The following is a 12773-nucleotide window of genomic DNA, read 5'->3' on the forward strand; positions in this document are numbered from 1 at the left end:
GCCCGGGGCCGGCCGGCGCAGTCCCGCCTTCCCCCGGGCGGGGGCGTCAGCTCCCTCAGCATTCGCGCCATCCGGCCCGCGCGCCCCGCGCGTGCTCGGTGGCGCCTGCTGATTGGTGTCTCGTCATGCGCGTGCTCGGCCGCGCCTTCTGATTGGTGGTGTTCTGCGCGGCCCCGCCTCCGCGCATGCGCTCCGGGGCAAGTGGCTGCAGTGGCTGTAGGCCGGAGCGAGTAGGGTTGCCGTCGCCGCCGCCGGGTGAGAGCGGCCGGAGCCCGCCGGGGCGATGTCGGGCCGCCCGCCGCGGCAGGAGGACGGAGAGGGCGCGGAGCTGCGCCACAAGGAGGAGCTGAGCCGGCGGGTGAGCGGAGGCGGCCCCGCGGGGCCCTGTGCCGGGGTCCGGGCCGAGGCGCGGGCGGCCCCCGGAGCCCGTGGCCTCGGATGCGGGCAGCGTGAGGAAGAGGAAGGCGGGTGCTGTCAGGGTCCGAGGCTCCTGTGCCCGGGGTTGCGCCCTCGGGCCCCGAGAGCCTCCTGCATTTAGCGAGCCTGTGTTGCCTCGCTAATAGCTCGCTTGTCAGATTGGTGTTTTGGGTCTTACTGCTTCAAGTTGAGCTTGAAAGTCAAGTGAGGCACAGTGGGGATTTTCTCATATAATCACAGAATATCGTGAGTTTCAAGAGACCCCCAATGATTGAGTCCAACTCCTGCGCTGCGCAGGACACGTCAAGAATCACTCCATGTGCGTGAACACGTTATCCAAAAGCTATTTGAGCTCTTGCCAGGCTGGTGCTGGGACTTTCCCTGGGAGTTCAGTGCCCAACTACCCTTTGGGTGAAGACCCTTTTCCTGGTATCCAACCTAAACATCCCCTGACCCTGCTCCAGTCCTTTCCCTGTGGTGCTGCCACTGGTCACCAGGGAGAATAGATCAGTGTCTGCCCCTCCACTTCCCCTCTTCAGGAACTTGTAGAGCCTCACTTTCTGCTGTGAGGTCTCCCCTCTGTCTCCTCCAGGCTGGACAGACCAAGTACCCTCACCTGTTTCTCAGATGGGTTTCTTCTAGTACCTAGTTCACTTTTATCTTCCTAAAATGTCGCAGGGGATTTCAGCCATGGAGGCTGGTGCTCCTCATGTATCCGCTTCCTCTTCCCTGGTGCCCGCAGTTTTGTTCAGTGTGCAATCTGCCACTCAAAAAAACCTTCCAATATCCCAGCGGGGATAAACAGGGAAGCCAGAGAAGGGCCTCTTTGTTAGGAACTGTAGTGATAAGACAGGGAGTAATGTGTACAAATTGAAAAAGGGCAAATTTGGGTTAGATACTAGGCAGAAATTCTTTGCTGTGAGAATGGTGAAGCACTGGCACAGGTTGCTCAGAGAAGCTGTGGATGCCCCAGCCCTGGAAGTGTTCAAGGCCAGGTTGGATAAGGCCTGGAGCAGCAGCCAGGTCTAGTGGGATGTGTCCTTGCCCATGGCAGGGGCAGGTTGGGACCAGATAATCTTTAAAGTCCCTCCCAACCCCTTAACAGTATGTGATTATATGAAAAAAATTACTCCTGCATGGCTGTGTTGTATAGAGACAGGGATGTTTTTGATTGGAAGCTGCAAAGCTGGGACACCACAGAGCTACAGGTTGTCACTTCTGTTGTGCCTGAGTGGCTGGTTTAGTCCTTAGCAGAGGATGGCTCTGCTGCTTTGCCTTGTTGGTGTTTTAGATGCAAGAGATTGATGTAGCTGTTGGAAAAATTGTACTTTCAGTGTTCCTTATTTCAGTTTGGCTGACCTCACTCTGTGGCAGCTTCCTGCTGTTGCACCAGTTCCAGGAGACACAAAGGAAGAGCAGAGAAACCCATGTTGTTTGCTTGTAACAAAAAGCATTGTGCCCTCTGAGCAGATTCTGTTTCAGTTTTTGGTTTTTGCAACAGTCCTTCTGATTACTCTTTAGCATTCATTGAAAAAAAAATGGGAATATCTGCCACATCTATCAGTGCATAAGAGAGTGGTAAATCCCACTAAGGAAGAAATTGTAAAAATCCAGAGCATTAGAAAGGTTCCCACTGCTCCTAATACAGTTCTAGAGTATTTGGATTTACATTAATTTCATTTTTAATCTGGAGCACACCTGCAATTATAAAGTGTATCCTTGATATTATGCTATTTTTTTTTAAGTTATTTGATGTTGTATTAGTTGTGTACATGTTCTCTTCTGAGGGGAAAAGTGTCCTCTCTGATTATAAACAGTTATAGGTACTCTGGCTTCCCAGAGGCTTTTGAGGGTAGAAGAAATGCCAATGCATACAAAATAGCTGTTTCTAGAGAAATTAAGTATGTAGTTTTTATACTTACTTTGTGTTCAGTGATTCATTTGGAGAACAGCAGCTATACATGGATGTTGCTGTCTTAAAATATCAGTAGACATGCTCACCTCTAGGATTATAATATGTCTTATTTTTATCATTAAATTCAAATGCATCTTTTGCCTTTCAGATTAAAGAGCAGAAGGTTGTAGTCGATGAGCTTTCTAATTTGAAGAAGAACCGGGTAAGGTTTTACAAATTTGCTTTTAACTGTTTCATTTTAGCAGAGAAATAAACATAGAGACAAGAGGGGCAACAAAATCAGAGTGTGCTGTCTTTAATTTGTCGTAATACAGATTTTAATAAACATGTGGTCTGCTGTGCTCAGAATAATTTGTCCTGCAAATGATTTAATTATGTATACTTGTGCAGTGTTGGGGTTTTTCCTTTTTTTATGTTTTGAGTTATTTCATTAAGATGTTTGAGTTGATTGCAAGGATTCATGAGATATTCTTACTTCTTCTGTGCATTTGTTTAAAATAGAATGTGATCCCTTGTGGGTAAGGAAAAGAGAAATTCAGAATTGTCTTAGGTTGAGCATTAAATGCTTTTGATGGTACGGCATTAGAGTGCTGATGTTGGCAGGGCAGAACTTACCCCTTCACTTTTATGCCAGGAGTGTCTCTTTGGACCCACACCAGCCTCTGCTGCTGTGTGGTTCCAGAATCTGCGGCTTTGACTTAATACAGTGTGGGTTTTGTTTTGCAGAAAGTTTATAAGCAGCAACCCAATAGCAACATATTCTTCCTTGCAGACCGGACAGAAATGCTGTCTCAGTGCAAAAGTAAGTTTACAGTGCAAAAGTATCTCAAATAGTTCATGTTTAAAAGCTGTATTTGTAGCTGATTTCAAAGGTATATTAAAATGAGAAAATTGCAGCAGTGTGTCAAATACAAAGTAATAGGAGAGTGGATAATGGAGGTGATGATGGAACAAGCATTAAAAGAGTATAAATTTAGAAGTATAAATTTAATTTTCTAGAGCGAACAATTGCTACTTCTCATTGCTTTGATGTGGGTTAATAGCTCTGCCATTTAAATTGTCAGTTCCCTTTTCTTACTACAAATGCTGAAGTCATACTGATTATATAGGCAGGAGTTGGCCATTCCCCTATTGCACTGTGGCTTTCTTTGGAAAAAAATTATCATCTTTGTACAAATAAAGAGGAATATGCTACACCAAGTTTATATAGCTTGTGTTAGTAATGATGGAACACAAACAGAGCACTGTGTTTAATTAGTGTTTTGTGTTTATCACTTTAATTGGACAAGTGGCTGATTCTGTAGATATGCTCTTAAACTTATCTATGCATAAACTTTCCTGTTTATGAAACTGATTATTTCTGTAATTTTTTCTCACAGATACATTAGATGAATTAAAGAAGGCACATCAGGAGCTGGAAAATTCAGAAAAGGCTAAAATCAAGAAGTAGTTCATGTGAATTCCCCGTTGCAATGTGTGGTATTTGCTGTGTTGTGACCCTGTGCAGCCAGCGTGCCATTCATGATTTCCTCAGTGAAGACATCCTCTGCCATCTGAGAAGAAGAGGACCAGACAGTAGCCAACAGCTGATAAAAACTGTGTCAGATTTCTCTTATGAATGTCTGTTTTCAGGCCATGTACTTCACTTGAGGGGACTGGTGACTCCTCAGCCTCTGGAAGATGCCAGTAACAATGTTTTTCTTTGGAATGGAGAAATTTTCAGTGGGGTGCATGTAGGAAATCTAGAGAATGACACTCAAGTAATGTTTCATCATCTGGCTTTATGCAGTAGTGACATGGACATTCTGGCACTCTTCTCATCACTTCAGGGTCCCTGGTCTTTTATTTATTACGAAGCAGCCAGGCACAGTTTATGGTTTGGCAGAGATTACTTTGGCCGTCGCAGTTTGCTTTGGCAGTTCAGCAGTGAGGCTGACAGCACTTTCTGTCTCACGTCTGTGAGCGGCTGTTCTGAATCAGGCAACCACCAATGGCAAGAAGTCCCAGCCTCTGGAATTTTCAAAATTGATCTCAAAGCTTGTGCAACAACTAAATCATTGTCTTTAACATTGTTTCCATGGGAGTACAGCTGCAGAGAGAAAGCAGAAGAAACATGCATTAACGTTCTTGACCAAATGTCAAAAGACTTACCAAACCACGTAGGGCTCGTGGTGAATGAATCAAAGCTGTGTCTTAGAGCACCAGTTACCCCCTTAAATAAAACAGTTTCTAAAGCTTCAGGTGCATGTCCAGGCTCTAATTTTAGCAACATTAACTCTGTGGTTTCTGTAGAAACCCTTCAAGAATTTCTTGCAGAGGAACACAAGAAAAAATTAGCCTGTCAATTCATTGATGTTTTAAATGAAGCAGTCAAGAGACGAGTCCTGTGTCTCTTTAGAGATCCAGATCAGAAAACAAGGGAAGTTCCAAGCATGTCTCATAAGAAAGCACATGTTGCAGTGCTCTTTTCTGGTGGCATTGATTCTATGGTTATTGCAGCCCTGGCTGATAAACACGTGCCTTTGGAGGAGCCAATTGATCTTCTCAATGTAGCTTTCATGATGAAAGAACAAGCTAAGCACAGGGGAACCACTAAAAGACATACCAGCCATGAAGTACAGCTTGATTTGCTTTGTCCTCAAGAAAGCTGTCAGGATCTTGATGCTGACACTGGTACTCGTGTATCTTGCTTTGATGTTCCTGACAGAATCACTGGTAGGGCAGGACTGAAGGAATTAGAAGCCATTAACCCTTCAAGAACCTGGAACTTTGTGGAAATTAATGTTACACTAGAGGAGTTGAAAAAAATGAGAAAACAACGTATTAATTACTTAATCTATCCACTGGATACGGTCTTGGATGACAGTATCGGTTGTGCAATTTGGTTTGCTTCCAGAGGAGAGGGTTTCATTAGTAACCAAGGAGAACTGAAACCATATAGAAGTCCTGCAAAGGTACTGCTTTGTTTTGTTTTCTGCCTTATGTTTGACTTGTAAATGTAAAAAGTTTTGTTGATTCAGAAATCAGCTGGGGTCTTTGCTGTTCGTAAGGATTCTGAAATGCACTGTCAGAATGTAGAATATTCTATAATTAAAATATTCGTGTAATTCTAGAGTTGAAAATCACAGTTCTTCTGTCATGTAATGTGCATGGCTTTCCAGTGAACTTGGATATGCAATACTATGAGTAGGAAAAAATAACCAACATCTCCAATTTTTTTATTCTGATTTCTCACTTCTCTGTTCCTGCTGCTTTGTGGAGGAAAAAACAAATTGTTTAATTTCAGCTGTTGAAGGCACAGTAAGGGGCCAGATGCAGTCTTTTATCTTGAGAAAACATTTTACTGAGTAGTGTAAACCATTTTTACTTTGTGTAATGTAGTTGTTACTAACCCAGTAGCTGGTAAATGAATAGTACTCTGGGTGTACATTCAGGTAACTGAATTCAGTGACTTTACTGGGAATTGTTTCAGGCTTTGTAAATGTGTCAGGCACAGCCCATCCCAACAGGTAGTATCTTTAGAAGGTGTGTATTGAAATTTTTCTCCTTAAGATGCAGTTAAACATTTCAGATCTGCTACATGTTAACTTGCATAGATACTAAGATTTCTTCTATTCTGTTTCCTCAGGTTGTGCTCACAGGAATTGGAGCAGATGAGCAGCTTGCTGGGTATTCTCGACATCGTGTTTGCTTCAGGAAAGATGGCCTAGAGGGTCTCAATAAAGAACTTGAAATGGAGTTAGGTCGCATTTCTTCTCGAAATCTTGGTAGAGATGACAGGATCATCGGTGATCACGGAAAAGAAGCCAGGTATTACTGTTTTAACATGAGGCAAAACTGGTTTTGCTGGTTAGATGCAGTTTTTAACAACCCTAACAAAATCTTAATTGAAACTTCTGTGTGTTTTATTATCTCTAGTTCTGCTGCAGTTTTGTTAATGTGTACTGTGTTGTGCAGTTCTTGGTTTTGTTTTTTAAAAAAGTGGTCTGTAGTATATTGTGGAAGAGTTTATTTAAGGAAATTTAGCAACTTGATTTCCATCTAGAAGTTTTAAGAAGCAGCAACAGATGTTGAAATAGGCAAATTCAAGCTGGTTTTATAATTTTTAAGCTAAACAGTCTTTTGCACAACTTTGCAGTGTTCTGGTGTGGACCTTTGGGGAGTGTCTCTGGAGAATGACAGTGTTAACAGAAGCTGTGTATTCCTATCCATGCAGTAAAGGCATAATCAATATGTTTATAGTCACCACAGTTCCTGGCTGTTAAGTCTGAAGAGTTGTAGAATGATTTTATTTGTGTCTACTTCCTCCATGCCACCATCAACTTGAGAAAATTCTTTAGGTGTTGTCCAGGAGCAGAGGCTACTCAAGTGCACGAACGAAAGGTTTATTCATGTGATCTTCGTGCCAGTATTTTTCCAAATCTGTTCTTAGTTGCACATTTTCGGTTCAGCACAAGAACAGTGGCAGTGGTGGATGTGCAGTACTCTTAACCATGCACATGATTAGGTATGAATGCCTGAAATTCAGAATGATACCAGCATGTGTTGTGTAAATCTTTTTGTTTCAAAGTTACAGTGTAGTTTCACACACTCTTTGCGTGTGGGAAAGGGGAAAACCAAGACTATTCCTATGGAATTTTTAAAGGGTCTTTCCTCACATCAGTCTCTCTTTCAGGTTTCCTTTTCTTGATGAAGATGTTGTTTCATTCCTCAATTCTCTGCCTGTGTCAGAAAAAGCTGATTTGACTTTACCTCGAGGAATTGGTGAGAAGCTGATCCTGCGCCTTGCAGCCACAGAACTGGGCCTGACAGCCTCCAGTGTTCTGCCAAAAAGGGCAGTACAGTTTGGATCTCGGATTGCAAAACTAGAGAGCAGCACTGAAAAGGCATCTGACACATGCAGCAGGCTGAAGTTACTTTCAGTAGATGAATTATAGAGCTGCATCTTGAGATGTTGCACTTATTCTATAAGCAAAGTCAGTAAATCTTTTGAGTTTTCTCAGACTGTTTGGTCTGGGTTTTTTTACACTTGGCTATAATTATTAAAAATCAGAGTTGTACATGTTACGTGTACAAGGAACACCATGAATGGATCCTGTGCTTTTAAGTTTTTTTGTTTTACTACTGAGAATACTTAGTTTGGAATAGTTTGGAACAGTAACTGCAATCACTTTGGTGATAGCAACACAGCATTTGCTTCTCTGACAGGTGATTTCCAACACTTCTAATCCAAGTATTGTCCCCAAACATAACAGCATTGAAACAGTTTTCATTGAACAATTTATAGTTGTATTTATTTTATTAAGTTACTTTTTAAGATGCCAACCATCGTATCTTTTTTAATCTTGGCACCTTGATGGAATCTTCTTCAACTCTTTTTGAAATATCAATTCCCAGGGGAGCTCTAGAAAACAAAATAATGTATTTGTTAAAAATTAACATCGTCATTGCCATATCACACCAGACTTTTTCTACAATTAGCACGAGAGTCAAAGCATTTCAATATATTCCCTGCACTTCTAAGACTACTATTAAAATAGTCTACCTGAAGCTGTACCTGGAAACATCTTTAGAAGGAGGAAATACTTGCATTTGTAGCCATTCCAGACTCTAGAAACGCAGCTGCGATTTCAAAGTCATCTCCTGGGGCTGTTGTTTTATTTAGATTCTGATTTTAGTTTATAATTTGTTTTATCTTGCTGATGAATGCAAAACACACTAGAGATTCACAGGTATCTCCCATGATAATCTTAAATAATGTATTGTTTACAGCAAGTAAAACTTAGGGGTTTTTTTCACTGAAATATGTACAGCAAATCATTTTTAGAGTATTTTATAGTTTTTCATGTGAAAATTGTAACACAATTTTCTATTGTATTGAGACCATCCAGGTCTGTTTTTCTGAAAAGGGAAAAAAACCTGAAAAAAATCCAAAGTTCATATCTGCATTTTGTTTGGCATTGAGCCTAACATCTACAACACTCATAGTAGGAAAACACTTAGAACTGTTATGATGCATGGTAAATTAAGTTTCTGAGCCAAAACCAACATAAATGCCAGCCACATTCATTTTTATTTAAAACTGCCTTGGAAAGTAACTTTTAAAATTGGTCCGTGCTGCAGAGAGACTCCTCAGTAGCTTATGCCTCATTTTCATGTGACCTCTTCCCCTTTCCCTGCCCTTTCCCAGTGAGCAGTGAGGGAAGGAACTGGGAATGTCCCTTACCTTGGCTCGTAGCGGATGCCAGCAGCACTGTGCAGAACCCCCAGTCCTGCCCGTAACCTTTCAATGCCATTCCTGAGCAACAAAGCAAGCACACAGAAATGTGTCACAACTCTGCACACGAGCATATTGTTCAGTCAGCACAAAAAAGAGGTTCTTGACTCTCATGTCATCTTTGCATGTGATCCTGTGCAATGTTGTTTAAAGAGAAGAACTCTTACCATGCAATCATAACACCATTATCAGTGCAGAGCCTTGGAGGAGGACACAGCAAAGCAAAATCATTTGCATCTGCCAGATTCTGTAGAGCTTTTCGGATATACTGATTACTTGCAACTCCTCCTGATACAACCTTGACAGCATTTCAAAAAGAAAAAAGGCATTAACTCAAAAGTACTGATGGGTCACACACAACTAGCATCATGTTTTAAAAGGGGTTATCAGTTGAAGTTCTAAAGACAGCAATAAATGCTGCATTTGAAGACTAAAACATACCAGAAAAGAGTGTGCTAAATGAGCTTATTATGCAAAAAGACATTCCTGAAGCATGTCAGTCTTATGGAAGGTGTCCCTGCCCATGGCAGGAGGGTTGGAACTGGATGATCTTTAAGGTCCTTTCCAAGCTAAACCAGTCTGTGGTTCTGCTGTAACTAGAACAGCCATCAAGTATTGGGGAGCACGAGGTCAAGTTAGGGAGGTTAGATTAGATGATAAGAAAATCTCTCTCTAGCCTAAAACCCAGCAAAGTATTCATATGACTGTTACTTCAATATTGTTGGTATTTTAACAATACAGTACATCCTGAGATCGTCCCCATATGTCAAGGTAGAAAGTACAACAAGGCATCTGAATCTTAAAATGATGTTATAGAGTCAGATATAAAATGGAAAAAAAAGTATACCCACCAAAGTGGCATTTTTGGATGGTAATATGCTGTTTTTGATGCAGAAGAGCATGGCTCGATACGTCCTCTGGATAATATGAACAGCCACTGAATGCTGTACGGCAGCAGCAACATCCTTAACACAGGACAGGATCTCACCTTCCTGAATACCTATGAAAGTATATCATCAAAGGGGGTTCCTGAGTGCAGTCAGCAAAAGCTCAGTTTGTATCTGACTGCCTAAAAATACCTTCTTCTTTTTCTTTCTGTCCAATGGCATTATTGACAAGGTTTTGAAGTCCGGAGAAGGAGAAGTCGCAGGTCCGATACTGCTGCATGGGCAGTCGGAAGGTGAGCAGCTCCTGGTTCCCAGTCTGAGCCAAGTGCTCGATGGCCTTTCCCCCAGCCATGCTGTGGCACTCTGGGTGCTTTCTTAGAGACAGTCTCCGTGCCACCTAAGGGGATGACAAAGAGCAGACTTGGAATCAGTTCCTCCTGGAACAGCATCACTGTACTGTAGTCCACAGAGAAAAATGTGACACCAAAAAAATCCAATCCAATTACAAACAGGGCATGGTAAGGGTAAGTAAGACATAACACCAGCCTCGCAGGGTATTTTTTTCCTTGGAGTATTTAGAAATGCAATTCTAGAACAATCTGGGCAAATGTAAGGATCAACAAATTTTACAAGAAATATTAACTACTCTATTTTTAAGCTGTAGGAAACACATGGACTGCCATACTATATTACCAGATACACAGGAATAAAGTTGGTTTCAACTTTTGAAAATCTCCTTTCTGACTCCATGCACTCCCCCAACTTTTTAATTAATATGCACAAATACTGTTTAAAGCAGTGTCTGAGAACAAAGCCATAAGTGACCAATTTTACAGACTGTACTCAGGGACCCAGAAGACTTAAGATTCTGAAGACCAAACCATGTTTTTCAAACTCTAAAAACTAAAATTGGTAAGAAATATTTTAATGTGCATTTTTTTTAACCTGACAGCATAATAATACCTCTATAAAATACCTCTGTAAATCTTCTCTAATTAATACAACTTCTTTGTATATCAGTGTCAATGAAACATCCAACACCAGTTTTGGTTATGTTGCCTATTTGCTAAAATATAATTAATGTACATATGTTACAATTGATGTTTTGTGTACATTTTTAACAGTCTTAAATCTATGGCACTTCAAAGTAGAAAAAAAAAGTTACATAAAACATGTATTGCATTGAAATGCTGTCCTGAGGCTGATGATACTACTACCATTATTTTGTATAAATGAAATAAAAAGAAGAGAACAACTAAGGAAAGGCAAGGAATAGAAATAAGGAAAGGAAATATTACCTTATCCAGCATGTCACCTGGTGCGATGTCAATGGACTGTCCAAGCAGGAGGAAATCTGAAACTCCTCGTGCTACTGCCAGGAGACAGTGGCCTCCAGAGATGAGGAGAACTAAGAAGGGAAAGTCCAGGTGATGTGTGAGCCTGATGGTCAGCGCGTGAGCCTCCATGTGGTGGATGGGGATGAAGGGTGTCTGGTGCCTGTTGACCAGGCTCTGGCTGTAGTGCAGCCCCACACCCAGGCTCAGAGCGAGCCCGGGTTTCACTGTGGTGGCCACAGCCGCCAGCTCGGCCACGGAAACGCCGCTGGCACGAAGGGCCTCTTGAACCACCTGCTCGATGTTCTCTCTGTGGAGCTGCTGTGCCACCACAGGAATTATTCCACCTGTTCTAGGAAAACCAAGGAATTACAATGAATTGCTAGTTCATAACAGATAGAATGCCATAAAAATAGTTTTCAGGCACCTCTTAACCTCGTATCCTGCCTGTTTCCTCAGTGCATTCTCAAATGCCTTGTTTAGTGTCAAGGGCACTGAAGAGAGCATAATCAGTGGAAGGCCAAAAAAAGGATGTAACTTGCCCTTTTTTGGTACAGATGCTTTATAAATGTATCTCAACACTGTTCCAAAACATTGTAACTTAGTATTTACAGCCCCTCACTTGTCAGCTCATGTTCTTAACCACCAATGCATATATTTGATTAATGTTCCCTTCAAAAAGACAAGACATTTGGTGATTTTAGCAGTAGCAATGATTTCATCTTTTCTTTAAGCTAGAGAAGCAATCTGTCTCTCTTTGAAAGAAAATACTGGAGGAGACTTGTTAAATGCATGGCATTTCTTTCCTCCCCCTTAGGTACTATCTCAGGCAGTATGTGTTGTGACCCAAGAGATACATCTTCACCACCTACCCACCACTTACTGAATTTTATGGGGCAGGGAAGACTTTTATGTGGATGATATTTTAAGTAACAATAACAATAAAATCGTTATTAATGCAGAAGCCTTGAGAGAAGTCTGTTCTTACTGTAAATGAACTTCCTTCTGACAGTGCAGTGCTTCTCCCAGAACACAGCCAGCTTCATCCACCACAGCAGCGCCGGTGTCGTCACAGCTCGTCTCTATTCCCAAAACCAGTCTGTGAGAACGCTGCTTTCCAGAGTGAGCGGAGCTGCTCCTCCGCCACGCAGCTCGGCCGTGCTTAACTGCCTGCAGAACGCTTTTGGCAATGCTGTTCATTGTCTATAATCTACCTGGTGGTTATGTCTAGGAGAGAACTGTACAGTTTATTATTACTGGAGGGTTTTCAAGCACGTGTTCTGCTCTGATTTTCTGCAGAGCTTTTAAAGTCACGAACGGCCACACACGACATCTAAGACCCTAAGATAAAAGAGCTGGGAGGTAACGTCTTGTTTTACCTGAATTACGTGGGAAGAGAATTCCTCACTACGCTTGCTGGTGGTGCCCCTTGCAGCCCTAAGGTCACAGCCCGCCGGTGGCCCGCAGCAGAGGCGCCCGCGGGAGAGCGCTGCACTGCGGGCAGGGCACGGCAAGTCCGGCCGCTCTGCCGCTTCACGGGCCCGGCCCCATCTCCGCGGATCCCCGGCCCGGCCCGGCCCGGGCGAGCGGCGGCCGGAACCCCTGGGCTCCGTCCGGCCCGGGGCGCGGCGCGCTGGCGCTGTCCCGGCGCCGCGATCCCTCAGCCCCGCCCCGCCGGGGACACGGGCGGGGCTCCGCGCCCGCGCAGCCGCCGTGCGGGACAGCGGCCGGCAGCCGGGAGCCTTCCCCGGGCCTCCGCCGGCCACGGGCTGCGGCCGGCCGGCCCGAGGCACCCCGGCCCCGAATTCGGGCCGTGTCTTGCGGCCCCTGCCCCTCGGCAGCGACTGCCAAAGGCAGCAGAGCCCATTATTTAAAAATCAGCCAGTTACCGCTTCCTGTGCAAACAACACACAGAACTACTTCCAATCGCTAAAGAAAATTCG

The 12773-nt window shown here is 43.3% G+C and overlaps 3 protein-coding genes across 3 annotated transcripts; 2 read left to right on the top strand and 1 right to left on the bottom strand.

Annotated features, from left to right (window-relative positions):
* The first annotated feature begins 202 nt into the window (after nucleotides 1-202).
* ASDURF (ASNSD1 upstream open reading frame) lies at nucleotides 203-3799 on the top strand. The gene is made up of 4 exons (XM_066189567.1): nucleotides 203-358; nucleotides 2481-2534; nucleotides 3059-3134; nucleotides 3712-3799. Exons 1-4 carry the CDS (start codon nucleotides 284-286, stop codon nucleotides 3780-3782), a joined length of 276 nt encoding a protein of 91 aa, XP_066045664.1. The 5' UTR covers nucleotides 203-283; the 3' UTR covers nucleotides 3783-3799.
* Nucleotides 3800-3804: 5 nt separating this feature from the next.
* Nucleotides 3805-7417, top strand: ASNSD1 (asparagine synthetase domain containing 1). The gene is made up of 3 exons (XM_066189565.1): nucleotides 3805-5286; nucleotides 5961-6142; nucleotides 7008-7417. Exons 1-3 carry the CDS (start codon nucleotides 3805-3807, stop codon nucleotides 7267-7269), a joined length of 1926 nt encoding a protein of 641 aa, XP_066045662.1. The 3' UTR covers nucleotides 7270-7417.
* A 181-nt stretch (nucleotides 7418-7598) lies between these two features.
* OSGEPL1 (O-sialoglycoprotein endopeptidase like 1) lies at nucleotides 7599-12501 on the bottom strand. The gene is made up of 8 exons (XM_066189566.1): nucleotides 12210-12501; nucleotides 11819-12068; nucleotides 10795-11182; nucleotides 9689-9893; nucleotides 9461-9609; nucleotides 8777-8907; nucleotides 8559-8630; nucleotides 7599-7736 (listed from the first exon to the last, which is right to left on the bottom strand). The coding sequence occupies exons 2-8, from the start codon at nucleotides 12028-12030 to the stop codon at nucleotides 7646-7648; spliced, it is 1248 nt and encodes a 415-aa protein (XP_066045663.1). The 5' UTR covers nucleotides 12031-12068; nucleotides 12210-12501; the 3' UTR covers nucleotides 7599-7645.
* Between the last annotated feature and the right edge of the window lie 272 nt (nucleotides 12502-12773).

This window comes from Chamaea fasciata, unplaced genomic scaffold, assembly GCF_029207755.1.
Source record: "Chamaea fasciata isolate MVZ Bird 193981 ecotype frontalis unplaced genomic scaffold, bChaFas1.0.hap1 SCAF_8, whole genome shotgun sequence".
NCBI lineage: Eukaryota > Metazoa > Chordata > Aves > Passeriformes > Sylviidae > Chamaea > Chamaea fasciata.